Source organism: Drosophila mojavensis, unplaced genomic scaffold, assembly GCF_018153725.1.
Source record: "Drosophila mojavensis isolate 15081-1352.22 unplaced genomic scaffold, ASM1815372v1 contig_36, whole genome shotgun sequence".
Lineage (NCBI taxonomy): Eukaryota > Metazoa > Arthropoda > Insecta > Diptera > Drosophilidae > Drosophila > Drosophila mojavensis.
The window spans coordinates 16,172,464-16,200,267 of NW_025318858.1; the positions used below are offsets into that span (position 1 = coordinate 16,172,464).

At 39.8% G+C, this 27,804-nt stretch overlaps 5 protein-coding genes across 12 annotated transcripts; 2 read left to right on the plus strand and 3 right to left on the minus strand.

The window, feature by feature from the left end:
- Positions 1 to 2,016: 2,016 nt before the first annotated feature.
- LOC6576968 (RNA-binding protein 39) lies at positions 2,017 to 7,645 on the minus strand. Of its 4 annotated transcripts, none has more exons than XM_044008908.1 (7): positions 7,534 to 7,645; positions 7,374 to 7,468; positions 4,854 to 5,002; positions 4,560 to 4,773; positions 4,330 to 4,523; positions 3,688 to 4,255; positions 2,017 to 3,625 (listed from the first exon to the last, which is right to left on the minus strand). In XM_044008908.1, the coding sequence occupies exons 2-7, from the start codon at positions 7,425 to 7,427 to the stop codon at positions 2,987 to 2,989; spliced, it is 1,818 nt and encodes a 605-aa protein (XP_043864843.1). In that variant the 5' UTR covers positions 7,428 to 7,468; positions 7,534 to 7,645; the 3' UTR covers positions 2,017 to 2,986. The 4 variants fall into 4 exon arrangements, with proteins under 4 accessions (XP_043864843.1, XP_043864842.1, XP_015020927.1 ...); XM_044008907.1 differs by having other exon boundaries at positions 4,554 to 4,773; XM_015165441.3 differs by having other exon boundaries at positions 3,688 to 4,252; positions 4,330 to 4,773.
- Positions 7,646 to 8,485: 840 nt separating this feature from the next.
- On the plus strand, positions 8,486 to 10,242 carry LOC6576969 (ras-related protein Rab-30). Of its 4 annotated transcripts, none has more exons than XM_015165443.3 (2): positions 8,486 to 8,953; positions 9,028 to 10,242. In XM_015165443.3, the coding sequence occupies exon 2, from the start codon at positions 9,044 to 9,046 to the stop codon at positions 9,734 to 9,736; it is 693 nt and encodes a 230-aa protein (XP_015020929.1). In that variant the 5' UTR covers positions 8,486 to 8,953; positions 9,028 to 9,043; the 3' UTR covers positions 9,737 to 10,242. The 4 variants fall into 4 exon arrangements, with proteins under 4 accessions (XP_015020929.1, XP_002002945.1, XP_015020930.1 ...); XM_002002909.4 differs by having other exon boundaries at positions 9,031 to 10,242; XM_015165444.3 differs by having other exon boundaries at positions 8,486 to 8,818.
- A 605-nt stretch (positions 10,243 to 10,847) lies between these two features.
- Positions 10,848 to 14,721, minus strand: LOC6576970 (guanine nucleotide-binding protein subunit alpha homolog). Its single transcript, XM_002002910.4, has 6 exons — positions 13,789 to 14,721; positions 13,151 to 13,289; positions 12,884 to 13,089; positions 11,969 to 12,100; positions 11,754 to 11,893; positions 10,848 to 11,684 (listed from the first exon to the last, which is right to left on the minus strand). Exons 1-6 carry the CDS (start codon positions 14,185 to 14,187, stop codon positions 11,324 to 11,326), a joined length of 1,377 nt encoding a protein of 458 aa, XP_002002946.1. The 5' UTR covers positions 14,188 to 14,721; the 3' UTR covers positions 10,848 to 11,323.
- A 104-nt stretch (positions 14,722 to 14,825) lies between these two features.
- LOC6576971 lies at positions 14,826 to 16,728 on the plus strand. 2 transcript variants are annotated; one of them, XM_002002911.4, is made up of 4 exons: positions 14,826 to 15,024; positions 15,364 to 15,849; positions 15,995 to 16,232; positions 16,355 to 16,728. In XM_002002911.4, exons 1-4 carry the CDS (start codon positions 14,943 to 14,945, stop codon positions 16,566 to 16,568), a joined length of 1,020 nt encoding a protein of 339 aa, XP_002002947.2. In that variant the 5' UTR covers positions 14,826 to 14,942; the 3' UTR covers positions 16,569 to 16,728. The 2 variants fall into 2 exon arrangements, with proteins under 2 accessions (XP_002002947.2, XP_015020931.1); XM_015165445.3 differs by lacking the exon at positions 15,995 to 16,232 and having other exon boundaries at positions 14,827 to 15,024; positions 16,355 to 16,412.
- Positions 16,729 to 16,863: 135 nt separating this feature from the next.
- Positions 16,864 to 27,710, minus strand: LOC6576972 (monocarboxylate transporter 13). The gene is made up of 5 exons (XM_002002912.4): positions 27,327 to 27,710; positions 22,451 to 22,553; positions 19,272 to 19,499; positions 19,078 to 19,204; positions 16,864 to 18,813 (listed from the first exon to the last, which is right to left on the minus strand). Exons 2-5 carry the CDS (start codon positions 22,548 to 22,550, stop codon positions 17,298 to 17,300), a joined length of 1,971 nt encoding a protein of 656 aa, XP_002002948.1. The 5' UTR covers positions 22,551 to 22,553; positions 27,327 to 27,710; the 3' UTR covers positions 16,864 to 17,297.
- Between the last annotated feature and the right edge of the window lie 94 nt (positions 27,711 to 27,804).

Consider the following 27,804-nt stretch of genomic DNA (forward strand, 5'->3'; position numbering starts at 1 on the left):
ACATATTGATTGATTAAATTTTTTTATTTTTTTTTTTTTTTTTTTTATCATTATTATGCGTATGAAAAATCATTATCTTCTTCAAGATACCACAAGCATCCAACAAGATAGCGATCATAGGACTAAACAGCGATGATTTGTCTCGATAAATAACTCCCAAATATATATAAATTCATACATTATATTATTTGAAAAGGGATCAATATATTTTTCCTATAATTTCCCGAGCACATTCAGAAATATTAAAAGCGTTGCGTGTTGACTGTCGTGCAAATGCTAACTGATTTATCATTGTCCATCTGACAGTGGGTTAAATGGAGTCTGCACGAAGAGAACTCCAACTGAATTGAAAGTTCGATTGGTAATTGTTGCTGGCTTCTTATTTAAGAGTATGAAGTCAAAGAGAGATGGCCAAAAAGCAGACAGACACTCAGACTACGTGCCGAACACGGCGTATACGTATCGCAGCAGACTCGCCAGCTCGCAAACGAAGCGATATAATATAACACGGTGCGGCGCGGCGTGCGGAAAGTAAAACCGTGTAATTAAACTGTAAACAAAACACAAACAGCAAGCAAGCACTCGCTCGAATACTATTTATTAGTGGGAGCGAAATTTCGGCGAAAAGTTGCACTTCCTCTGCCCAAAAGCTTTTCAAGGCAATTCGAAGTCAATGGCGCTGACGCACAAAGGCCGTTTTAATAAGAGCATGTGACGCTGACGCGAACGGCGATGTCGACGGCGACGTCGACTGCATGGAAAGCAATAGCCACTGCGAGCCACAGCTGAGGTATTCCCTGACCGTCGCCGTTAGATCAAGCGAGCACAAAGGTTTCGCGATAATTGCGATAACAACAAACGAATTTTGCGATTGCTTATTTTATTTCATTTTTGTTTTTTGCTATCGACGCTTAGCCAATTCCACTGCAGCAGCTGCATTGCGTAATAGAAATTTACATATAGACAGAAGCAAACACAAACACAACAAACTCGTAAATGTGAATGTGAGGAAGCCGGCGATGTCAGCAGCGAAGCGAATGATATGTAAGGGAATAAGGGAAAAAAATAGCAAATTGCTATTGGCTGCCGTTGCTCTTGTTCCCGTTGTTGTTGATTTTTGTTCTCGCGCGTCTTGTTCGAGACATTTTCCACTTAATTTTTTTATTTTTATTTTTTAGCTGTGTTACGTTTCATTTCACAGTCCACTGTTAAGCGCGCGTTGCCAGCGAAACTGAATGGATGAATGGCATAATTCTCTAAAATAAATTTGAAAGCCAAAGGCAAGCAATGGCTGGCTGCAGCAATGGCGACGCTTGCCAAAAAACAAAAAAAAGAGAAGAAGCCAAATACTAATTTGTTAAAGTTTCGTTTCCCTTTGTTGGCGTCAGCTTGTGCTTAAATAGTTTTGCCTATTGCTGCTGCTGTTGTTGTTTTTGTCTTTCCTCATTTCGTTCTGGCTGTTTTTACGGTGTACTCAATTTTTTGGCATACGCACCGACACACACACAATATACACATATTTACCGCACACTTATATAAGCAGCGCTGCCATCGAAGACGACGCCGCCGTCAGTGGAGCAGGGTCATTAGACGACACCGTTGTAATTTGTAAAATGAATTTATTTAAAGTGTGTTCCGCATGCATTGCCAAACATGAATCAGCTGGGCTGGGATTTGGAATGGGGGATGCTGCTGCTGGTTATGCTCAGTAGGGGAGGTCAAAAATGGGATGCGTGGGCGCAGGAATGTATTGTGCGTATTCATATGACACTGGGTGTGTGTGTTTGTGTTTGGTCGAGGAGCGCGCCCACTACAAATGTGCGATTATAAAACACTGTCATCATTTGCTCAGCACTCAGCACTCGCGCACTCATTCATCAGCGTGAATGTTACTCATATTTCATAATTTTTTCCAAGCTTGTTTTGTTTTGAACATGTAACCCACACAATCCACGAATTATTGAATTTTCATTTTCAGCAGAACTTTATCGTTGTTGTTGCTCGACAATACCTACATTTGTTGTAGTTGTGCATGTGTTTGCCATTTTTTATTTTTTTTTATTTCGATGTGTTGTGGCTGCTTTCACACTAAAAATCGAAGCGAAAACCACATGCCAATGTTCTCTCTGCACAAGCGCGCGTCAATCGATGGAAAGAAAAACTAATTGTAATTTGTTTAGCTAGTAAAATATACACTTTGTGTTTGTGTGCGTCGAGTCACATTGAGTTTAAACTAAATAAAATAATCGTTGGTCTAAGGAATTTGCTTTTTTCTGCAGCTGCAGCCAATATCTTGCGCACACTGGTGGTGGAACGAAACGCGATTGTCAGCCTCTTGATAGCCATCGATGTTTTGGTATACGACTTTTCCTCATATCGATAACTTTTTCGATATTCTTTTTGGATAATCGTTGTACATTTTACGTTTTCAAAAATATATATTTTCTTTTATAAAAAGTATACCAATCTTCGCTAATTGCAGTCAATTACTTCCACACAACATTTTGAGAGCGATCACGGATTGTAAATAGCCTTGGTTTGAAGCAAAAAATGTCAAATTTGATTTTTATTTTTGTTTTAAATTCTTGTCTACAAAATATTTTATTTTTTTGTTTACATAGCATTTTACATTATGTAGCGCTGTCTAAAATCATGCTTTAGGGTAAAATAATTAAAAATTTTTAATGTCTCAAAATGTTTCGAATTAAAATCCAAATAGATTTTTTGGCGTATTAGGAATGCCTAATTATCTGATGCATACATTGTTATATATATTATGTATATCTTTAATTGTAATGTAATTGTATTTTGATTTGCCCCATATATTCTTCAGCTAGCGGAGGACAATTACACGAGTTCGGAAAGTCTTTCAAAAAAATGTTAAAATTATTTCAAAACTTGGTTGTTTAACGAATAATAACAATATTTAGTTGCATAGTGTTGCAGTTGCAAATCTATTGCCTTCGCCTTTGCCTTTCCCGTCCGTTTAATCGTCAGCATTTTTGCGTGTCGAGGCAATCAAATCGACTGCACTGATAGCATCCGGAAACATCGAGTGATAGTTGATAACTGGCACGTACGCCGCCGTGATCACACGGCCTGCGAACCAGCGTCCGTGCAGCGCATTTACCGCAAGCACCGCTGTCGTCGTACTCGGACATTTCACGTAAACCGTACCCGTTGGTGATACAGTGTCCACGTGTATATGCAGAACGCCACCGTGCTTGGCGCATTCGTCGAGCACATCGTCACGCACATCCGTAGCCCAGGTGGGATTTGTCTCGGTGCGCGGATCAAACATGTTGGACAGTATAAAGCACTGAGTAGCTATGGATGGCGTCTGTTGTTGCTGCAGCACCGGCGCAGGCTGTGGAGCTGTTGCCAGTAACGCATTGGCTGCAGCCTGTGGTACGGCCAGGCCTGCGCCCTCGGCTAGCTTAAACATCAGCTGTAAACGTCCCGTGGCACCCAGATCAATGCCGCTGCGATCCATTTCATCAGTGTCCAGCGAACTAGTATTCATGTCTAAACGCTCTGTCACATTGCCCACTTTCATTGGCCGTCCCGCCAGTTCAAAGCCGTTCAATTGCTCCAAAGCCTTTTTGGCATCATCTGCGTTGTGATACTATAAATTAGAAAAATATTAATTGTTAATTTTACAAAAATATTGAAAATTTTTAGTAGTACCGTAATAAAGCCGTAGCCCTTTGATCGACCCGTCTCAGTATCCATAATCAACTGGATAGCATCAATTTTGCCAAAAGGCTCAAATATGCCACGTAGCATGTCCTCGGTGATGTTGAAGTGCAGCGATCCCACATATAGTCGCATGGGTCCTGTGTGAGCCTTGGGCTGAAATGGAGGCGGCGCACTCTGCAGTCGATTCTTCTCTGCCTGTGTATGCTGCACCATGATCGGTACGCCCAGCAACCGCTGTCCCGACAATCCCAGGGCTAATGCCACAGATTCCGGGTCCTCAAATTCAATGTACGCAATACCCTTGAAGCGTTTAGTCTTGTTGCACGTAATTAGACGCACATCGCGCACCTTTCCCACGCTGGAGAAGAACTCCTCTAGATCACGGGCGCGCACACGCTGTGATAACTGAATGCAAAAGACTGTCCGTGCATCGCGCTCCTCAGGACTGAGCTCAGTGGGTGGTGTGCGATCCCCAATGCCATTCGGCGGCGATCTGCCACCACCACGTCCGCGTCCGCCATATGGTCGTGGCGAGTAACTGGTGCGACGGCGACTGCTATACGATACAAATTAGAACAAAAGATGACAAAATTAACATCATATGATAATTATAATATAATTACGCCATACTTTGTATCCCTGGAGCGTGAATGGCTCCGCCGACGTTCGCGTATGGGACTCATGCGCTTGCGCTGCAGGTCACGCGAGCGACTGCGACGACGCTTGTCACGAGATCTGCTGCGTTTACGCTCACTATCCCGTTGCATACTCTTGCTGCCGCCATGCCTTTCGCGTGAACGCCGATCACGATCACGATCACGATCACGATCACGATCACGATCACGATCACGATCGCGATCGCGATCGCGATCATTGCGTCCACCACGTCTGTCATCGCTGGGACGTTCGTCGCGTGTGCGACTGCTGCGTTTGCCATCGCGATAACGTTGATCTCGTTGATCGCGCTCCCGTTCCCTATCTCTATCCTTTTCACGATAGCTGCTGCGCTCACTGCCGCGCTCCTTCTCGCGTTCCCGATCCTTGGAGCGTCTGTGGCGCGATCCACTACGACTACTGTTATGGGAAAATGCAAGAGAATACAGTAAATTCAATTAAAATGATTTCAATTTTTAAGAATTTTCATTCAAGTTTACCGTGAGCGATGGCTCCGCTTTTTGTTGCCATTTGAGGAACGCGTTCCGTTCTCCGCATAGCGTTCATCCTCCTCGTTGTCATCGTGCCCTCCGCTCTCGCTGCCGCTGCTGCGCCCGTGTCCACGTCCAGCGCTGCCCGCACTGACGTTCTACAGATAGGGTTTTGGTTTTGGTATTTGGTTGGTTGGGTGGAGACATGGGAGGTGGAAGTCGCAAGCAATAATGTACATACATAGAATTGGATAGTTTCATTTGTTCATGTTTTGTGGGGGACATGGAGACACAAACACACATAACGTTTCGGTTCGCCGACGATCCCACGTTACGTTGTTTTCGTTTTTGTTGTTGTATTCATTTTACAATATTTGTTCAGGTATGATTTGTATTGTTTATTGTAAAATATTTTTTTTTGTTTTTTTTTTCGATTTTTTTTTTTTTTTGAATAAGAGAAAGCAAATCAAAGTAAATTAGTTAAATTTTTGGTATCTGCAAGTATATAAAATAGAAATGCTTAAGTCAACAATGATCGGTTTACAGATCATTGCCAATTTACAGCAATATAGCAATAGAGTAATAGTAATAGTAATACATATACGATTAATACAAGTATCAAATATCGACAGATTTCTTCGAGACGCTTGTCTGCCTTGTAGAGAGGTATATATATACACATATGTACCTAAGAAATATATATGTATATATATAAATTTGAGTACATCATATCACGTATACCTATCTATTTATGTATAAATTGATAGATAGGCTTTGGAGCACACACATAGATAAGTAGATCACGGCGAAATGTCTCCACACATATTTCAATATTCGTTTCGTTTATTGGGTATTAGCGCTGGCTAGTGGTTGGGATGGTTTGTAGACTGGTTGCTTTGGCTCTTATTTGACTCTAAAGACTCTGGCCACCACATCGCAGGCGCTCACGTCTATATGGGACATACATATACATAGATATAAGTTATAAGATATATATGTGTAGTGAAATAAATTGATGTTTTCTTATTACGTTTTTTCTTTCAATTTTTAGAGGCTTTTGATTTTTGGTGTGATTTATATATATTTTTTATATTAGGGCATTTCAGACTCGACTCCTGAAAGAGCAGTGAAGTGGACTTGTGAGACTTTCTTTCATTCTTGTCTGTCTGTGAGTGAGAGTAGTAGTAGAGCTGCCTGCTGCCCCAGACAACAATAGGTAGAGTATATCTGAAATTTAGTGCACGTTCAGTTTTCATTTTTTTTTTTTTTTTTTAAGCAAGTTTAAGAACAAATTCATAAAAACATAACAGAAACAGAAATCATACAGAAAACAAATGCCTACATGTTTTGGTTTTATTTTCTTCAAATGTTTTTGTTTTTTATTTTTATTTTTTTCGCAGTTTCTGGTACATTCAAAACTTACCAAATGGTCTCCAGCTTTTTGTGTTTAGAATGACCAAAACAATCACTAGCAACAATATTGAGCTTATACGATTTCTGCAAAGACATTTCACCCTTAAGAATTATTCTCGCTTTTTGTTTTAAAAGTTTTCTTTTATTTTGTTGGGTAGTGTGATATTATCTTATTAACTTGCACATTGCAATTGTTTTATTTTAATTTTAAAAAGAGATAGAGACAGAAAAGAGAGAGCAACCACTCAGCTATTAAGTTTGAATAATTTCATATTTTGAAAACACTTTTCATGAAAAGTAGAAATCATATAGACATGGCATACATAAATAACAATATTCTATCTATTTCTGATACTACCTGGTATATGCAATACCAAATACCACACTACATATATAAAAATTACAATGTATGAAGCCGCTTTTTTGTGATGAAAGCTTATCAACCTGTTTTGAATAAAAGACTGCATAGGTTTGAATATGAATTTCTTAATTCACATTTCCTTATCAAATTACTACTTGACACTTTATAAAGATAAGAAATTAAAGAACCAGCCTAACAAACGAAAGCCTAAAATAAAACTAAAGGTAAGGTAAGTATATGATATATTGCGATTATGTGCAAATTAATACTAAAACAAACAAGTCACACGCACACACTCGCCCACTAATGTACGTGGGGGTTTAATTTAGGCAACGCATTTAGTCATGTATAAAATATATAAAGGCGATAACCACCGGCCGACCTTTGTAAATCGATGTCGTCGATTGTCGATTGCACTTTTAGAATTAAGGCTTAAAATCGATTTAAGAAAGCCACTTCAATGCAATAGTCACACACACACACAACCACACACAAATGCATACATAAGCGCATAAAGGCGTTAAGAAAACTTTACGTGTCTGTGCCTGAGTGCCTGTTTTTCAGACATCTTACATACATTCATATGCATGTATGTATGTATATCACATGAGAGCGCGAGAACGCTTGTAGATGTCTATTTGGGAAAGAAGTATACAAATTTTCATAAAATATACCATTGTCGTAGGAATAACATAATTGGTACATACCGTTTCTTAATTAATATATATATCTAGATAACGAATAGCTACACTTACGTTTTTTTGGTACGGCGCTTCCAGCATTGCTTCAACATCAAAGTCTTCGGCCATGTTGAATTTTTGGGACGGGAACAAACTCCCCAAGTAGTTGTCTAGCACGTTTGAAGAAACCAAAAGTTTTGTTGGTATGCACACCACAACTCGAAGATTCACTTACGAACAAGGGTTTCAATTTCTTTCGAAGATTAATGACAATTTCCTTATATTTTAATATTTTTTCACAGCGTGGCTGGCTATGTTGTGTTGCTTCAGGGTTGATAATGAATACACATCGATACCTACAACTAGTGATGTGAAAAAACATCGATGCATCGACAATCGATGTTTTTTTGGCGATGTTTTCCGATGTTTTCCGATGTTTTTATTGATACCGATGTTAAGCGATGCATCGATGTTTGACAGAACATCGGGCGTTAAATTTCACAACATTGCAGAACATATGGATACACTGCCACATAGAAAAATTCGCGAATTTGTTTCTTTTTTACCCTGTGTTTGCAATGCCAAAGTAAGTAATTGTTGAAAATATATATAAATATAGTTATTTGCAATTACAAATGTATTTATTCTAGAATAACAACAAAGACAAGCTTTTGCTGGAGGCACTTTACAAAATTGATGGAAATAGCGCGAAATGCAACATTTGCAACAAAGTTTTGAAGATTGCGGGTAACACGACCAACATGAAGGACCACCTGCGGTCCATTCATAAAATAGAACAAAATGTTGAAGAAATGTTGTTTAAGAATTGAATTAACGAAAAATAACGGAATTGGTAGAAAACATCGATACATCGATGTTTATAGCCGATGTTTTACACAACATCGATTTATCATTTTGCAAACATCGATGAACATCGACATCGAATTTTCGACCCAAATTTACATCACTACCTACAACGGTATCGATTCTTTGTCTCACATGTAAAATTTAAAAATTTAAATATGGTACTAATTAACAGAAATAAATATTTTACTAATATTTATATTAAAATAACAATTTGAACAACATTCATTTGAACAAGTTTGTTATATAATATAAATTATTAATTTAACTTGCAGCTCTAACCTGCCTTCAAGAGGCAACTATAGCGTTGCCATATCACCATCAGATTAATCGATTTGTTTATATTTACATATACGCATCGAAATTTGCGATTTTCAGAATTATTTTCATTGCTTGCATTTACGACCGTTTGAATTGAGCTTCATAAACGAAAGTAGATCGTGTCGAACAGGTGCCAAATTGATTGAATGGCGGTACGCAGTCCAAAACGTATTCCCAAGAACTTACACTGCTGGCAGTGTTAATTGTTGAGTCATCAGCGTCCCAGTCAATAACACAGAGCAGAAGAAGAGTTGCAGCAGCCTTGGAGGTAACGGCGAGCGCTAGACCGTATACGTAGGTTGCGTGTGAAGAGCGCACCACTACCACAGCCACAGGTGAGAGGCAGTTGCGTAAATGAAAAGTGGCGTAAGCTGCATCTGCGGGTGAAACTCCAACGCAACCCAGCAACTAAACCATCCCCAATACGAACGCGCCAACGTTTACACACACGTTACGGGTGGCTAACTAAGGTGTGTCTAAACCTATGTAAAGCTCTGTATACTAGTTTCTTTTTGTTTTCTCTTTTTTTTGTTTTACATTTTAGCAGAACTCAACGGCAAATGGAGGACTACAAGTTCCTATTTAAAATTGTGCTCGTAGGCAATGCAGGTGTTGGAAAGACTTGTCTGGTGCGACGCTTTACTCAGGGTCTATTTCCGCCCGGACAGGGAGCTACAATTGGTGTGGACTTCATGATTAAGACCGTTGAGGTCGAGGGCGAAAAGATAAAGCTGCAAATCTGGGATACAGCCGGACAGGAGCGCTTTCGTTCCATCACACAAAGTTACTATAGATCGGCGCACGCGCTGATACTCGTTTATGATATCAGCTGCCAGCCCACGTTCGACTGTTTGCCCGACTGGTTGAGAGAGATCCAGGAGTACGCCAACTCGAAGGTGCTCAAAATTCTGGTGGGCAACAAGACGGATCGCGATGATCGTGAAATTCCCACGCAAATAGGCGAGGAGTTTGCTAAACAACATGACATGTACTTCCTGGAAACATCCGCCAAAGAGGCGGAAAACGTAGAACGCCTGTTCTATGAAATCGCCGCCGAGCTAATTGGCCAAGCGCGCAGCAAGGACGGCACCAGTGCCGCAGCTGCAGCTGCACAACGTCAGTCGGATGGCGGTGGCTCCATTGGACTGGGCAGCTTAAGTGCCAAAGCAGCTCAGAGCAACTGCTGCGGTGGATCGAGCAGCTCGAGCAGCGGCAACGCTAACTCCAACTCCAACTCTAGTCAAGGCGGCTGAGCAGGGAATATAGCAACAGAAAGTCGACAAATGGCAGCTTTCAGCTGAAAAGCAACTCAATGACTATGGATGCTAAATATTTGTGTTAAAAACTCCATTGGATGTGTAGTTTTAGTACTCCTTGATTTTCTCTTAGTATTATTTGTTATGTATAGATCTGAATCGGAGATCTGGTTGGTGACAGCATCACGAGTTTATGCTTTAAATTCATGTTTATATTGAAAACATCATCATAGCAATGCAATGCACATTTTGTTTTTATTCCTAGAGTATTTAACTGTGTATTTAAAATATTTTTTATATGTTTATACAAATGCGTATTTATTATAATTTTTATTAGCAATAATTTATACATATGCAATTTAAATGGTATTTACGCGGACTGGCGTAATAGTTTATAAGACGATTTTATGACATTCCAAAAATTAAACATGTAGTTCAATGTGAAACGAAATGAATAACTCACTTTGTAATTAAATAAACCCAAATACAGTTTTTAATGTGCATCTGAAATGTATTTCGATGAGAGTTGGGCAGATCTACAATCTATGTAGATAGTTATATGGGGAAAAGTATTCATGTTTTAACAGAGTTTCCCTTCCCTGAATAAACCGATACATTTTATAGACGTAGATGTTTTATAATTACTTGGGAAGTTATGATTTTCTTAAAGTTTCTTTACTCAAATACCACCAAATATCTCCCTGAGTGAAACGATATCGTTGAATATCAAGTTGTTTCTTTCATTTATTAAATATTGGTATTTTAAATTGGTACATTTGTCGCTTGATGACTTTTCTCTAGGAGAAAATTTCATGCTTAGTATTAAGCTCTCTTTGTATAAACTACAATATCGGTTTTGTGTGTATATTCGACATTCAACTCTAAAAATATAATGGTGTATATAGTTTATATATATGTATAAATATATATATATATATATATATATATATATATATATATATATATATATATATATATATATATATATATATATATATATATAAATAGAGATATGTATGTGCATGTATATTGGCTATATATGGTAAATATGCTTGTATAATGTCATGGTAGCAAAAAGGCATACGGGTATAGCATAATCAAAAGAGTATATAATAATAATATAATATAATAGATAGAAAAGTTGTAGCTGCAGTTGTTGGATTAGTTTCTTAGCTAGCATTAGAGTCTGTTAGCAGGCCACACACGAACACATACACAATAAATTATATACATTTATGCATAAATAAAATACATGTAAATGCTAAAAATTAATATAATAATAATAATAATTTCATTTAATACAAAGATTATGAATAATTAAACCATTTTAAAAAGTAAACAACAATTTGGGTCGGCCCTTCACAAAATATTACATTCCTGACAGCCTGGCACTTTCGTTATCTATATATGTGTGTTTCAATATATATATATATAGATATATATAGGCATATATATATATTTTTGTTTTGATTTGATTTTGGATGTATGTGGTATGTGTGTCAGAGCTGGCGTGAGATTCGTTAGCTTGTGATATGATTGCGACCGTCGCCGTCGCCGTCGCCTCTATGCTTCCTTGCTTTAATGCTACTGCAGCATAAGGGCATTTAAATTCCGCTGCAGTATCGTGTCCTTCACCGAATTGAACACCACGTTGATGTTGCGCGTGTCTATGGCAGTGGTAAAGTGATGATAGATTCGGCTGGTGCTGGTGCTGCGGCGCACGCTCATGAACATTTGCAGCATGAAGTTTTGGACGTCCAGCAGTGAATGCGGATTGCCATTAAATTGCGGATAGTACCAGCGTATATCAGTCTCTGGATTTCGTACTTTTTGCTCGAGCAAATCGGTCTTGTTTAGAAACAATATTATTGAAATGCCTCTGAACGTGTTGTTGTTCACAATGGTATCGAAAATATTTTTGGACTCTTCCAGGCGATTGGTTTTCCTGCAAAGCCAAGCAAATCCACATTAACATCTTAACACCCGCTCTCACATTTCAGTATTTCCCACTCACCTGTCCTCGGCAAGCACCTGATCAAACTCTGAGCTGGATACTAGAAATATAATCGATGTGACCGAGGTATCAAAGCATCTGGTCCACTTTTGACGTTGAGTGCGCTGTCCGCCCACATCCACAAACACAAATGGAATGTTCTGCAACAGAAATGCACCATTAAAAAAAATGAAATACCACAAAGCAATCAAATCTACGCCACAATTGCAGCTCACCTGTACTTTGACACAAAACTCGTAGACACCTTTGGTTGCTTTGCGACAGTGCAGTATGTCTTTGTGTGTGGGCACATAATCCGGTTTCGCCAGCCGTTCAATTTCGTCTAGAAAATAGCTGACCGAATCGCTCTGCAACAGAGATAATCTTTGTTTATAATATTATGCAATATTTTGTAAAAAGGTTTATAGAAATAAATATAGAAATGATGCGCAACAGAAATCCAAGTTATAAGAACTATTACCTATTTTACACTAATTTTTTGATTTTATCGTAAACTTTTAAACTCTTAGCGTATCACATAAAACTGCGTAAGAATAAAGTTATTTATTGATATAAAAAACTGTATACTTTTAGAGAAACTACAGTAATTCCAGTCTATTCAATCTACCCCGAGCTTAAGAGTTAAGAGCCAAGGCTTATGTTTAATAAAAATTACGTATACATAAAGTTTCTTGTAGGCATTCAAATTGTTAATACAATTTGATTGGACAATCGACAATAAATTATTTTTTAATTTTGAGGAAACGGTGCTAAATAAATAAATTCCAATAATTATAAACAAAGCACTATTTACATAGTTTGCGTAGTTGCCTACGTTGTTTATAATTATTTGAATTTATTTACTAAATAGATTTGATTGTTTTAAATGAAAACATGCTAGGTCTTAACGCTAATATATATAGACAATAGTTGAAGAATTCTGAATCTCAGTAGCTTGCAAAGTCTGTGCAAAATAATTTCCATTTACTAACGTTATTTGTTCTAACTAAGCATACGAAATATTTAAAATCCTCGATTAGCTTTTGGCACAAAACAGAAATATTTGGACTCTAACTTCAACTTGGTGCTGATCAACTGAGATATATGTATGCCATTCTGGATCCAGAGTAAGGATTTAGATGACAGCTTACAATTTGGAATTCGCGTCGTCGTTCATAGGCGCGTCTTATGCCACGATCCTGCCAAAGGCGTCGTATGAGCGGCGCATATTCCACGAATCTGGCTGCCTCTATTGCATTGCATTCCATTGCTTTGGCGTCATTGGCATCCTGTTCCCGTCCATCGCTGCCCCAGGGAATATCCAACTTTTCCCGCGCGTCGAGGAGCACTTGCATACCTGCAAGGCGAAATCAATTAATTGATACGTAATTATTTACTATGCACATAGAAACACCTACCTCTTATAACATTTTGGTATATCACATGTTGGTATTCGCGCAGCAGCTCCGGATCAAAGTTGACGCCGTGTATGATGCGCATCTGTTTGAGGAAGGTGGATTTGCCTGACTCGCCAGCGCCCAGGAGCAGCAGCTTAACCTGCAAAGTTGAGTGTATTTATTAGAGGGCAAACTATGATGCAAAAGATATGTAAGTGCGAAATTGAAACCTTGACCGATATTGAAACACACACACACATGCACACAGACACACGCACGCACGCGCAAGAAAATCAACTGCAGCCAGCGGACAAAACACAAAGAAGTTGTTAATTGAATGCCTTTTGTGTGAATAAGACTTTTTGTAATGATTGCCTAAATGATGCAACAATAAAAAACCCCAGTGCCAAGCCCAATACCAACATCAGCAACAACAACAACAACATCGAACGAAAAGTGAAAATTCGTCTGCCGTTTCATTTGTTTGCCTGGGCGGCCCATGCGGGCTATACAACCGGATGAATGTTGTGTCTTGTGCTTGTGCGTGTGTGTGCGTGAGAGTGTTTGTGCATGTGTGCGTGTGGGCCCAAGCAAATTAATACTAATTACTTAATTAAACGGAATGTGGAAACATGCGCTTCTCTTAAATTCAATCTTACCTGCCGTCGAAACGTATGCTTCTCCTTCTCCAGAAACTTATCAATCTCTTTGGATTTGTAGCGTTGCTCCAGCTCCTCGGGCGTGCTGCGCAGCCTCACCAGATGGGTCAGAAGGTTACCAAAGCATCTCATGCAGGCGAATCGTGACGTTTGCAATCGACTCCCTTGCCGTCGCAGTCTTTCCGCTCCGTCTGATATCAGTCCGGTGGAGCTGGATGTTGTCCCTCGGCCGCTGACTGTCTGCTGATGATGATGATGGTGGTGATGATGATGCTCCTCCATCAGGTGGGTCAGCGTTCCAGTGCGTGTATCGTTGTTGCTGTTGTTGTTGCTGCCGCTGCTGCTGCCGCCTGTGATGCCGCCACTATGTGTTAACGTGGTCAACGTAATTCTGGACATGGTTGCGACTGCGACGACAGCCAACGCCTGACGTGCGCACTTTCTACACAGGCACACACACACACAAACTCACACACATACACAGTCACGCACACAGACGCGCGCGCTGTACGTTCAGTTGTTGATATTATTATTATTGTTGTTGTTGTTATTGCTGTTGACTGTCCCCCGTTTTGTATGTTGATACTGTTATTGTTCTTGTTGCACACTCGCTAAAATTAGCCTGGTCTCGGGGGTTTATTGTTTTGGTCGTTGTTTGGACGTCGTAGTTGTAGCCAAATCATATCTTGACCACAAAAGCATCGCCGCGCTCTTCCTCTGTGTATTTCGCTCCGCGGGCATTGCACACACACACACTTTCACGGTTTGCAGCCACTACAACATATGCTAATCGCTTTGATGACAAATTATTGAACTCCTTTATTACGCGACGCCTTCTTTTTCTCGTATTGGCAAATTTTGTAAATAAATTCGCATTTTCACTCCCAAAAGAATGGATAGGGTTGTATTCACGATGTCACACACTCGATATTTTGTTGATACTCTATCGAAAATCATAGCCGATAGTTCATATGCGATATTCGTAGTTACAAGCAACCCTGTTGTTGGAAACAGCTGTTTTTATAGTTAACACAATAATAACAAACACCCATACAGCTCTAGTGCCTGCTGCTCATTGGTCTATTTTGCTTAGTCGCTGTGAAGTTGTGGTTTAGTCGATATCAACACATTGTGGAAAATATTGTTTATTAAATATGATTATTAATACAGGCAAAGTATCTTTGCTTTATGCTGCGCGTCTATCAGGCGGTATGCAGTATATGAAAAAATATACAGGTAACTATTGAAAAATTCAGTGCGTTAGAGGTCATTAAGTTTAAATTGATTAAAATCCATTTGCGAAGAACATTTTGCAATGGTTGATGGGTCTGCAGATAATAGCCTATGTAGATTTAATTCAATTTGCGCGCAATAAGCGATTCTTTCACTGTCACTCATAAAAATATATGTACATGCATACATACATGTATATTTGCATATGTATGTACATATGTATGAAAGTGAAAGCAAATTCCAGTTGGATTTTGCACCCTGGGCGTCTGCCCAACTGCGCAATTTATTTTCTCATATATCGTTATTTTAATATAGCATTAATAAGACTATTTTTGTATGCAGCATTTCAACCTTTTCACACCAGTTCCAAGGTGCTAAACAATGCTGAGCCGGACCCCGCCCTGCCGCTGCCCCACAATGTGGACGCTGCCGAAACGACGCGCTTTTCCCCGCAACGTTCCAGGGATATGTCCGACAATATTATGACCATGTCACACGCTCCCATCTCGACAATCGATATTACCACTGACAACACCATGACCATATCGCAGGACAGCTCTTCTCTGCAGGATCCGCATGTGCAGTCATACGATTGCTTCGGCGCTGTCAGCCTCAATGCGGTGATGCAGAGCAATGTGCCGACCCCGTTCGGTGGCATGCACAAGTTCTCGCATCTCAATATGCCGGGTGGGCAGTGGTCGCAAGAGTACAAGTTCACCTCGCAAAACATGCACAACTCGCATTATCGTTCACTGCGCGACAGCACGCGCGCTGATTGGGTGACCTACGATCAGAATGCCACGATGCCGGTGGCGGGCCACAGCCAAGGTGAGAACAGACAGCAGCTGTTGACGTATAGGTGACACGTGTTGCGCGTGCTCCACTAAACCTGTTGCATGTCGCGCGCATGCGCTCTAGCTCTAGCTAACACGCATACGCATCCCATATCATATGCATTGCTCGAATTTCGTAGGCTTCCGGCGTTGCTACAGCACACAAGCAAAGCCATCACAGCCACCAACAGCAGTAGCAGCAACAACAGGAAGCGCAGCGCCCTCAACGCCCACAGCAACCACAACGCCTGCGCCTGAGCAGCTGAGCAAAAAGGAGCAATTGAAGAAAATGTTCAAGGAGTACGGCGCAACCATTGTGGTTTTTCATGTGGGCATTTCGCTGCTCTCTCTAGGTGGCTTCTACGTGCTCGTCTCCAGGTATGACCAACTAACTGAATGCGCTCATCCATTCGTAACCGCATCCAAAACTAAACGCCTGCTCTGCATCCACCTTAACCAATTCTAATTTAATCCCCAAACTGCTCTCTTCTTGTTTGCAGCGGAATAAATATGATGCCCGTGATGGAATTCCTTGGAATCGAGTCATCAGCATTTGCGGAAAAGTTAGCCGTGGGCAGCACCTTCGTCACGGCCTATGCCGTTCACAAAGTCTTCGCTCCACTTCGAATTAGCATCACGCTGGGCTCGGCGCCATTCATTGTGCGCTTGCTGCGCTCCAAGGGATTCTTGAAATCGAAAATTAAGAGCAATTAGTGCCATATACGAACGCATATCTCTATATTTTATATACAACTTTTGTCAACAACGACAAGAATCGTTAAATTCTTTATAGTTTGGCTCTGCATGTCAATACATTGTGTAATTATGCTGATATAATCAAATAAATATTGCACCAGAAAATATGTAAAACGTATTTCATGGAATTTGATCTTTGAATTAATAGATTAAATTGCTTATCCCCAACCTAAACTTTTATTGATCTGAAAATAATAGAGCTCTATTTTAATCATCCCCAGGGTCCTAATCAATTAAAATCCATTTTGATTCATTTTTATATTTCAGTTGATTTTACTGCTTTTTTTAATTTTTTTTCTTTAGCATATTTATAGAAAAAATATTTTCACATCTTAAGTTTTCACTGCTCTAGACATTTTTCATTTTGTTATTGGCTTAAGCTATAAATTGATTTTAAGTAAACAATAATTGTAATAATTATACAATTTAATAATTAAGACTTAACAGTTAGACAAAAAAGCTAATGGAAGAAACAAATTAACAATTTCCAAAATTTCCAATGCCATTTGACGTCCTCCCACAACTTAGTGAATCCATCCCTCGATCTACACGCTTCCATTCTGATATACATTGATTTCCCCCCCCAATTCTGATGCAACTTCTTTCAGTTCTCTATCGTTCTCTCTTTGTACGCATTTGAAGCCTAAGAACTAATCGTAATTGTACGTGGTGTGAGAGCCGGACGGCTTAGTAGCCATCGATGGCCTCCTCGTCTAGTTGGGCCTCCAGCTTCTCCTCCTCTTTGGCTTTGCGTCGTTGTATCCATGGCATGAAGGCCCATAGGGCCGAGCCGGCAAGTAGTGTCAGTCCCAGCGTATGGAAGAGTGGATTATAATTGTTGACCGCCTCGGTCCACCAATTGCACAGCGGCGGTCCCACCAGCTGCAGAATGCCATTGACGAACAGGCTGATGCCATAGGACGAGGTCAGGCGCTCCGTGCCCAGCATATCGGCCATGATGACAGCCGTAATACCCACATAAATGCCCGATGCAAGCCCAAAGACGGCGCACCAGAAGCAGACGGCTCCGTAGCTGTAGGCCAGCGGCAATAAGGCTAGCGAAACGCCCGAAATGGACAGGCCGCCAACAAAGTACCACGTCTTGGGTATGAAGCCCATGTCGGAGAGCGCCGAGCCGCCGATGCGACCAATTAGATCAGTTGCCGAGACCACCGAGAGCAAGTAGGCGGACAGGGATTTGTCGAAGTTTCTGGCCAGGCCAAAGGCCGGCAACAGAATGATGAAATTCGTGTAGCTGATGGCATTCGTTGAGTTTGAGATGAGTATGACCAAGTACATGGGATCCTTCAGCAGGCTCAGATCGAAGAATTTGCTGCGTTGGCTCTGTGGCGCCTTGCCCTGACCCGTCTCATCCGCACCTCCGGCGTCTTGTGGCGCTGCCTCAGCCGCCGCACTGCCAGCCGAACGCAACGATAAATGCGACGAGAACTCCTTGGGTTGAAACGACAACGTGCTGCCGTGATATGGTGTGCTAATATACAAGAAACTGCTGGTCGAAGGCGAGCGCTTGGACAGCCGATTCCTCGAGCTGTTGCGCATGGCCAGCTTGTGGGAGCTGGAACGGCCCTCGGGCACTGCATACAGCGATGACTGTGAGTTCAATTGGCCGGGCGTAAATGTCTGGTTGCGTTGTGGCAGTCGCACTGGTGTGCTGATCTTTCGGGCACGTGGCTGGAATTCATCACCGGGCTTGGCATAGCTCTGAACCACAGCGGCCGAGGCGCTGCGCACGAACTGCTGTTTGTCATCGTCCAGCAAGTAGAGCGGCGACGGTGGCGAGTTGTAGGGCATCAGATGCTTCTCGGCCAGTTCAGCCTGATTTGGCGCCGTTTCGTCCACATTCTCGAACTTCATGACAATGCCAACGTCCTCCTCCTCAGGTATGTCTTCCAGCGCCTGGCGAGCGCGCGGCACACGAATCATATGCTGTTCCACTGGCTCGTAGAACAAGGCGCCCACCAAAACGTTTAACGTGATACCACCCATAATCAAGCAAGAGCCACGATACCCATAGGTCTCCAGTAGCCAGCGCAGGACCGGCGGCAATATGATCGAGCCAATGGCACTGCCAGAGATGCAAAGACCGTTGGCTAAGCCGCGCAGCTTCACGAAGTACGATGTCACAATATACACAGTGGGCGGAAAGGAAAGACCAGCACCAATGCCCACCAAGACGCCATAGCTGGAAGAGCAAAGAGAGGCAGAAAATTAATGAAATAGCCGGCTAAAGTCTGGTGATCTGAGTAATCCCCTTCAACAGGTTGTAAGCCCCCTAATTTATCAGTTGATCTTTATAAATTAATTGCTTGAACAGAACCGTCTACGTCAAAACGAGTTTTGTTTAAACCGGCTCAATAATTGTTTAGATTTGGATCTATATTTATTTATATATATATTTTCTATAAATATTAATATTTTTCAACTAATTTTGAAACTGACAACTTACCTAATGTACAAGTAGCCAACGGACGATGCCCAGTAGGATAGTATCATGCCCAGCGATGCGGAAACGGCACCGATCAGAGTTACCGTGCGATAGGAATACTTAACAGAGAGAATACTCGAGACAGGTCCTGTTAAAAGGAAACAAAATGAAGTTGAATCGAATTTCGATACACAATTATCTCACTTAATACTCACCCAATGAACTGTAAAGGAAATAGCATAATGCCGGTATCCAGGAGGCCTGCGTTTGCGTCGTCTCGAAGGCCTGCAAGAACTCAATGAATAGGACACCAAAGCTCTTAATGGTGCCCGGGATGAGTATGTTCGTCAGGCATGCACCAAAGAGGACTAGCCAACCCCAGCCGCCATCGGGTGGCACGAGGTCATACTCGGCGCTATCATCCTTCTTGTTCAGCAGGCTGACTGCAGTGTGCAGTGTGTATATGAAACGAAATCAAATCAAAAGTGCTGGGTTAGATCTTTGAGCAAATGTTCAATTCAGAGGTTGTGAAGAGATATAAATTAACGAAGATTCAAGTCCAACTCTTAAGCTTAAATACGCATTTTTCAATACAATACAAAAGGTGTTTGCTGCTGTAAATATTCGGATATAAAAAACCATCGCTGAAGGTATCACAGGAAACAATATTCCAAGCATAAAATAAATAAAATATATACATATATATAGAAGGAAGCTAAATATTTAAAGCAATGAGCAGCTGTTCGTGAAAAATGGCAAACTAATTTTATTTGGTATTCCGTTCCGTGGGTCATAGGACTTTAATATTTAGTATTTTCTTTGAATACTTCCTTTAGGTATTTTCTCTACGCATTTCTTTTATGTTTTTCCTCTGTTTTCCTAATTATTTCCTCTGAGAAATTGCTCTAAGTAGTTCCTCTATGTATGTCTTTTACGTATTTCCTTCCCTAAGCATTTCCTCTAAGTAGTTGCTCTGCGCATTACCTTAGTCTTTAAAGCTTAGCTGACCCCCATCAGGACTGGGCGGCTGAAGAAATACTGCAGCTGCTGACCTTTATATAGGGCGATTTTCACTCAAAAAGTTACAGTCGAGCTTTAAGTGACCAATAGGATCACTGTCTGCTGCTGCAAGAATTCTAGCTTCGGGTAACTCCAATATAAATATGAAATGAATTCTCCTGCATACATATAGAACAAGTAAGAAAGCTCTAGTCGAGACTGCTCGACTACGAGATCCCCTGAACCCTTGGAGCAATAGATATTTCAATACTTTTTCGCGACTTTCAGCTTACACAAGAAACACGCACACACACACACACACACGCACGTACGCACACACAGGTATACATACACACACACACGCATACAGACACAAACGCATACACACACACACATACACATACACATACAAGCAACCACGCATAAACACGCATGGGCTGCAGTGTGCGCTTACTATGAGAACTTAATTGTTTAATAACTTTTTTTATGGACGTACGATCTTCATGAAACTTTTAGATTATGATTATAACATGAATATGCATGTGATTGCCAAAGCACAAGTCTCTAGTATTTGAAATACGCTTTTTACAAAAGTGAGGGTGAGGGGGTGAATTTAGAGGTGGGGGGTAAATTTTAACAAAAACCGAAATTGTATAAATTGCATATAAGCATACATTAAAAATTTGGAGACTCTAGCAATAAAGGTGTAGAAGATATAATTTTATAACTGGGTTTCGATAAGGTTTTTTATCGATAAAAAAAGATCGAGATGAGTTATCGATTTTTAATGATAAACTTGATATGCGCGCTGTAATTACGGACATTTTAAAAAAAATTTGAAGTCTCTAGCTCTTATATCTTCTGAAATCGACGCGTTCATACATACGGACAGACGGACAGACAGACGGACAGGGCCAAATCAACTCAGCTCGTCACCCTGATCAAGAATATATATACTTTGTGGGGTCTGCCACGCCTCCTTCTCCCTGTTACATACATTTCAACAAAACCATTATACCCTGATTTCCCATTGAAAATGGGTTCAGGGTATAAAAATAAAATGATCTTCTGAGTTAAGCACAGAGATAGACTGCGAAATAGACAAGGCGACAGACAGACATACGAACATACATTGTCAAATTAATATTTAAAATGTAGATGGCATAAATAGCAGTCTCTTTTGATCTATTATTCTCTTTAGGACTAGATGTACGCGTGTGTGAATGCATGCGTATGTATGTGTGCGTAAGAGAATCGTAAAATGATTAGAGTATGAGCTCTTTGCAGATTTTATGGATCTCTTAGTTAAGTAGAGTCGTCTAGAGTACTCTTACTAGTTAATACTTTCCTTATCCAGATCTTTCACTCTATGGATTGTATTTCAAACCTTGATTTGTTTTATTTTTTTTTTTTAAGAACATTATTAAATATTGAATCGCTGCGAGTCCCAGGGTAGCCAATTTCAATGATTCTTTAGATATTATCATTCAGATACCAAAAAACCTTGAGTGTCGTACACAATGCTTATAAGTCTGTATTATAAGTGTCCGACTCGTTTGGTGTTTATATTGAAGAACAAAGTAAGCCCTATCTTATCTCTACAAGGGGTCTGCCAAAATACTTTCACACTTTGCCCGGAACCCGAGTCCGGGGTCTAGCCGTGCTCACAGTTAGCTCCATTTGTGCGTCTGGTTGAGAATGCCAATGCGTATCGCTGATAGCGCCACATATATATGTACATACATATAAGGCCGGCAAAAAAAAAAAATAAATAAAATAACCGGCAAAACGTGCCAGCTCTAAATAACTAAACAGGCACTACAGACTGCGTCTATACGTCAACAACAATAGGGATTCGGGGCCTGGTGTTATTTGCCAAGCGATTTGGGTTGTCAACGTCCAGAAAATTATGATAGGGGCAATCTAAACGGAGCTACATGCTGAGTCAATCGGAGGGAGGTTGGTTGGTTGGTTGATTTAACAATCCATCCAGTTGGGTTCGTTGGCTAGCTATAAACAGACATCGGGCGTAGACCTACGCAATTGATTGCGCTACAGCTTTGTTATTTCCTGCTAATTAGTTAGATTACGGCGTAACTGTACCATATATAATCGCTGCAAACTATACGGGCTCTAGCTAAAACAATCCTCAAATATTCTAATTAATCATTGTTCAGAAATACAATAGAAATCACTATATAGATATGTAATCTGAAAGGGATTTCAACTTATAAAAGTGATCGATTGAGGCTATCAATCAATCAATCAATACAAAATTTAATACAAACTTTTACTGAAGATCGATTGTACTTCAATATATGTATGTATGTACTTACATATGTCATTTATATGACTCAATAGTTGTTTATTGTTTGTTGATAGATAGATTACTGACCTGTTTTATCACTACTTTCTTTAGTTGTTCCATTTATTTTATGCTCTTTGTTGTTTGCTTTATTTGCATTTTGTGTACTTATAACTTTTTCCTTATGCATGGTCTGTAAGAAGAAAGAGAAAGAGAGAGAAAGAAAAATAGTGTGATGTTGTTTTGTGGGTTGAGGATATACTAAATTTTAGTTTTCGTTGTTTTTTGTTTTCTTTTTTTTTATTGAAATATAGAAAATGTATGTTCTTTATGAGTATCACGCGTGTTCTAGAAGTCATTGGATCTGAATTGCTTGGCACACATACAGAGGGAGCGAGAGAGAAAGAGATGGATAGGGATGACATTCAAACAACAAGAAAACTGATTAAAACATGAAACATCCGGCAGAGAACTGTACAAATACATACATATACGCATGAATTAGGGATGGGCTCGTGTTTCTCCATTAATATTCTCAAGGCAAAAAACAAAATTAAGCAGACGATCGATATAAATATTCATATATATAAATATAAAATAAAATATATATGTATATGAATGTATGCCATAATTTTAACTGATTTTTTACATTTCCTTTAAATTTATTTATATAGATTATAATATATACATATATAAAAAAATCATTATATATTTCAGAATTAAATATGTATTATAATCTTTATTCATATTTGCATTATTTATTATTGTTTTAAATGTCTATCGCTTACTTTAAAAGCTTTCGTGTTTGTTGTCATGCACGATCACATACGAAACTATTTTAAGTTCGTGTCACGAATATAGCAAAGAAAAAACATGCGCCCAACTTTTGTATAAATATTCGAATATTTTGTATATATACATATACATATGTACATATATTTGAGAGCAAGTTGTGTTGAACGTGTTGCTTTTGGCATCTAATCTCAGCTACAGCTTGGCTAAAGTAATTGTACGCTAAATGGCTGAACATGTTTCGTCATAAATGTGCTTCGATTGCATGCAAAGCCGCGAATTCGATGCCGATTTTTATTAGAGAGCTACAGTTGTTGATAACTGCAGGGGAACACAAGTGTGCTGTGCCCATTCGTTCCGAATCAGTTCGATTGAACAGCTCATTTCAATGAACGACAAAGCTTCCTGTGTAAATGAATGAATGAACTAGTGATCGGCATCGGTTCACGACAAATGAGCAACAGTTAGCAACTCTAATCTTTTGTATACATGCATATGTAGGTCGCATACATTCATTTCAGCTGGTGGCCTGATCCCAAACCTCGCCCCATCGTGTTTGTTTCCCCATAGCAGCGATGATTCATATATATGTACATATATAAATTTTTTGCTACATCGAGGATCATGCGAGAGCGGCATAACATAATTTTCCCAATCTATACATGCATATTCATATACATATGTATGTGCACATATATATTCACATATTTGTGTAAATATTTTTATTTTTGTTTTGTTTTAGTTGATTTTCTTTATTTTTTTTCAGCTGTGACGTCATCGTTGGCGATAGAAATACGCTTTCTCAGAACGGAACGATAAACAAAACAAACAAAAGCAAGCGAATGGATCTTTTTTATGCGTTCCACAAATCGAGAAAAGATTATTGATGGGGGTAGGAGGAATTACGAAAAATTACAGATATTGCAACTAATCTCTCTATTATATTTGTTGACATGTGATGGTCAAATGGTTCTCAATTGCTTTCAACTTGTCATAGTTTAAGAATTTAGATAATAGATATCAGTTTATGATTAAATTGTTGCATACATGTGTGTGTGTGTATGTATGTACATACATCTGTATGTATTTTAGGTATAATGGAAATTTTGTTTTGAATTGAGAACAACGCAATCAACAACTCGTTCCGTTGCCCCCAAAAGATTGAAGGTCGTTTCCTGGGCAGTTATGAAGCAAGAAATCGACTCAAATACAATGTTACACATTTAAATTCAATTGGCGCCTGAATTGAATTGAAATGTATTGACAACAATTACGTATACTGTATGTATATACATATATTTATGTTTGTATGTTTATATGTATTCACTGTATCGAAACGAACGCGAGGTCTAAAATTGTTTTTCTTCATGCCCAATAGTCACAGTGCTGATCATTTAAAACTGCGCTCAATTCGCATCTATTGTCTAAACGATTTAGATTCCTGTTCTATAAAGCTACACAAACAAAATTAAACAAAGATAACAACAAAACATTTTTTAACAGAGGACAATTGGCATTGGGAAGCAATAAGTTAGCATAAATCAACACTGCTAAAGTTCGATTTGTTTGAGTGTTATCTAACACTAACAACAATTGGAGCCTGGCTTCAGAATTCGATGTGCGGCTATCGGCATTCAATAGTCTGTTTATTTCTATTTTTTCACATTAATAATTATTACTTAAATACAATATTTATTATTTCTTTGTCTGCGTGTATGTGTTTATTTTGTAATATGAGCGAAAATTGTTTGCACACTTCGTTAAACAGCCATAAATCACACAGTAATAATTTAAACTTGTATGAAATAAAACAGCTGCGTTGTTTGGCCCAGCGACCCGGCTCGCTGACGAGGCCGCGCATTTATTAATTAATAATTGAACGACAATTAGAGCATTTCACATCGATAATCGAAAGTTGACTTTGATAAAAATAAAACTAAAACTTAAGGACAGCGACGAGCTTTTTTATGTGTATTTAGGTGCCATCAATTGTTTCCAGCTGAGATGAGGGGAACAACACTTACTTGTTGCCAACTTCTGATAACTGTAAACCTTGTGGCGAATGTAGACATATTGATATAAATTACTTATATAAGTATGTACATGTATATATATATATATATATATATATATATTATACGACTTGTGTTAGGTTTTGTTCCGAGGGTCAATTGCAAGCAAATATATTTTGCCAAAATTGACATGATGTAGTTAATGCAGATGATAAGCTTAACAGCTGTCTAGTCCGCCGATGCATTTGGATTTGGAGATAAACACGTTTTCGGACAATCGCTATGGCATGATAGACAAACATACATAAATGTGGGTGAATTGTTTCCCTTTCCGCCTCTGGGTTGCCCAGAATTCCAAGAATGATTACTACGGCGCATGTGGGTTTATCACTGTTGAGACAGGTCATTAATGACCGGCCAAGAGTCTAGCTGCATTTCACGCTAAATGCAGGTAGCGTACACAAAGAGCCAGACATGCGGACGACACGATGAGTCGGCAATGTCTTTTGTCTGCTTAATGTAACAACAACAAAAAACACAAAAGGAAAAGAGACAAGTGTATGTGGGCGAGAAAAGGAAATGCGCACTGAATACAGATGTTATCGATAGCAGCGCAGTCAATTAACAATTAACAGCAATGCATGTCAAACGCAATTATGTTTACATACAGCTGTTGCCTAGTGCAATGGCCCCTGCGCCAGTCACCCGCATGCAGAACAATGAACAAAGCAGCAGACGCCAAAACAGAAAAAGAGAAATGTAAAGACTGATTGATATCCCTTTTGCTCCCGTCCTCGCTCTCTCTCACTCAATCTCGTCTTTGTTACTCACGCCTACACCGCAAGCGTGAGTAAATTGCGATCGATTAGCTATCGATAGCACCCTTTTTATTATAGATTATCTCAGATTACAGATTAGTTGAATGGCTTTAATCAATTCTGATTTTTTATCTGATCGAAAGCCAGCAACAAAAACAGTCGGCTAACGGATTCCAGATGTCAGCCTGACCACACCCCAAGTAAATATTAGCCAGTAGCAGCAATAAATACTATATAGCATGGCCTAGATGTTAATGACTTTTCAATGTGTAAATGCGTCATATTTTTATTGTTTGTTAACAAATAACTCAGATATCTGGGTGGGAATTATACACATTTTGTGAGTATGGGTTTAAAACTGCTTAGGGCAATACCAAAACAAATCACAGATTGTCTCAGCCTACATGTCCTCTTTTATCTGGTAACGACAAGAAATTGGGTTTGAGGGCATAGGATCAGATGGCAACAGTGACCCAATTTACCTACTACGCACTTTAAGGCGCACGAAATAAGAGCAAACAAGTATTTGTATTGAGATACGTACACTAACACACACACACATTCATGTGTACATATATTCATGTAAGTTTGTGTTGGGCAGGCAAGCAAACAATAACAGCTTAGCCAAAAGCAAAAACAACACCAAAGCGGCTCCCACTAACACACTGACTTTTTATGCTGCCTATGCCAGCGACGACGCGTCGACGCCAACGTCAGCGCGAGCACTACTGTTGCGCGCGTATCGGGGCCTGTGTGCTTCAGACGTGCAGTAACAGAGAGCAGCCAGAGCAGCAGCTGAAAAAACGTTACGTGGGGTGGCTGGTTGGCATTGGTAATAACAACAACAATAACAACAGCGGCAAGCCTATCACTGATTTACTTTCCATCATTAACGGGAGTATTGATATCGGTATCGTTCGTTGTTATCACGTCGCGACGTTTAACGCCCACAAATTCAAGTCTTTGTGCAAAACTAGTGCACACAAAATGCAAAACTACAACAACAACCACAACAACAACAGCAAAAGAAACAGCAATATGGAGAGTAACAGTGTAAATCTGAAAATAACACAACAGCTTTTGTCACACTCTTATGACTTTGCTTTTTGTTCTGCCTCTGCTTCTTCTTCGTCTTGTTCACATTGTTGTTGTAGTTCATCGCCCTTGAATCGCTGGCTGCTGTTGCCAAAAGGGGCCGGGGCCTGTGTAAGGGGTTGGGGCTCAGGCAAGGTAATGCCAGCGCACATTATTCTGTTTGTTTCTGTTGTTGCGTTGCGTTGTTGTTGTAGTTGTGCATGCGTCAGCTGTTCTTTTTTGTGCATTTCAATCGCTGCTTACACTTACCTTAAATTTAATTGTTTAGATATTTAAATTCGTCCTGAGCAGGCGGGCCTCACACACACACTCACACAAGCACACTTGAACACACATATACACACACACTCACACTGACGCACGTTTTTTGCACGTTTTATAATGAATGAGTTTTTTGTGTTTTTATTGGTTTTTGGCTATTACATGACATCGGGCCAGCGTTTATTGCGATTATTGAAATTAAGGAATTATTGTAAATTAACTACACTATGTACACAATTATAGACGTATTTTGTTTGAAATATATACAAAAACAAAACGCGAAAAACGAAAGGTTCCCGTCGTCGTCTTTCACGCGCACTCCACCCACACGACGTGCCACACTCTCGGACGTGGAAAAACAAATGAACGCTGGTCCACTCGCGTTTTGTACCAGAGCGCAGTTCCGTTGCTGAATGAACTAGTAACCGTGAACCATGCACAACCAACACATTTTGAGCAAAAGGCC

Coding starts and splice junctions, on each gene's coding strand:
- LOC6576972 (XM_002002912.4), bottom strand. CDS start 22,550: ATGCATAAGGAAAAAGTTATAAGTACACAAAATGCAAATAAAGCAAAC. Junction 19,500..22,450: donor AGAAAGTAGTGATAAAACAG/GTCAGTAATCTA, acceptor TGCACACTGCAG/TCAGCCTGCTGAACAAGAAG. Junction 19,205..19,271: donor TTTCCTTTACAGTTCATTGG/GTGAGTATTAAG, acceptor TCCTTTTAACAG/GACCTGTCTCGAGTATTCTC.
- LOC6576968 (XM_002002908.4), bottom strand. CDS start 7,427: ATGGCCGAAGACTTTGATGTTGAAGCAATGCTGGAAGCGCCGTACCAA. Junction 5,003..7,373: donor AAGCGCCGTACCAAAAAAAC/GTAAGTGTAGCT, acceptor CCCTATCTGTAG/AACGTCAGTGCGGGCAGCGC. Junction 4,256..4,329: donor TCACGCTCCAGGGATACAAA/GTATGGCGTAAT, acceptor TGTATCGTATAG/CAGTCGCCGTCGCACCAGTT.
- LOC6576970 (XM_002002910.4), bottom strand. CDS start 14,187: ATGTCCAGAATTACGTTGACCACGTTAACACATAGTGGCGGCATCACA. Junction 12,101..12,883: donor GACGACGCGAATTCCAAATT/GTAAGCTGTCAT, acceptor TCTCTGTTGCAG/AGCGATTCGGTCAGCTATTT. Junction 11,685..11,753: donor CAGGTGCTTGCCGAGGACAG/GTGAGTGGGAAA, acceptor TTGGCTTTGCAG/GAAAACCAATCGCCTGGAAG.
- LOC6576971 (XM_002002911.4), top strand. CDS start 14,943: ATGATTATTAATACAGGCAAAGTATCTTTGCTTTATGCTGCGCGTCTA. Junction 15,850..15,994: donor GGTGGCGGGCCACAGCCAAG/GTGAGAACAGAC, acceptor CGAATTTCGTAG/GCTTCCGGCGTTGCTACAGC. Junction 16,233..16,354: donor TTCTACGTGCTCGTCTCCAG/GTATGACCAACT, acceptor TCTTGTTTGCAG/CGGAATAAATATGATGCCCG.
- LOC6576969 (XM_015165443.3), top strand. CDS start 9,044: ATGGAGGACTACAAGTTCCTATTTAAAATTGTGCTCGTAGGCAATGCA.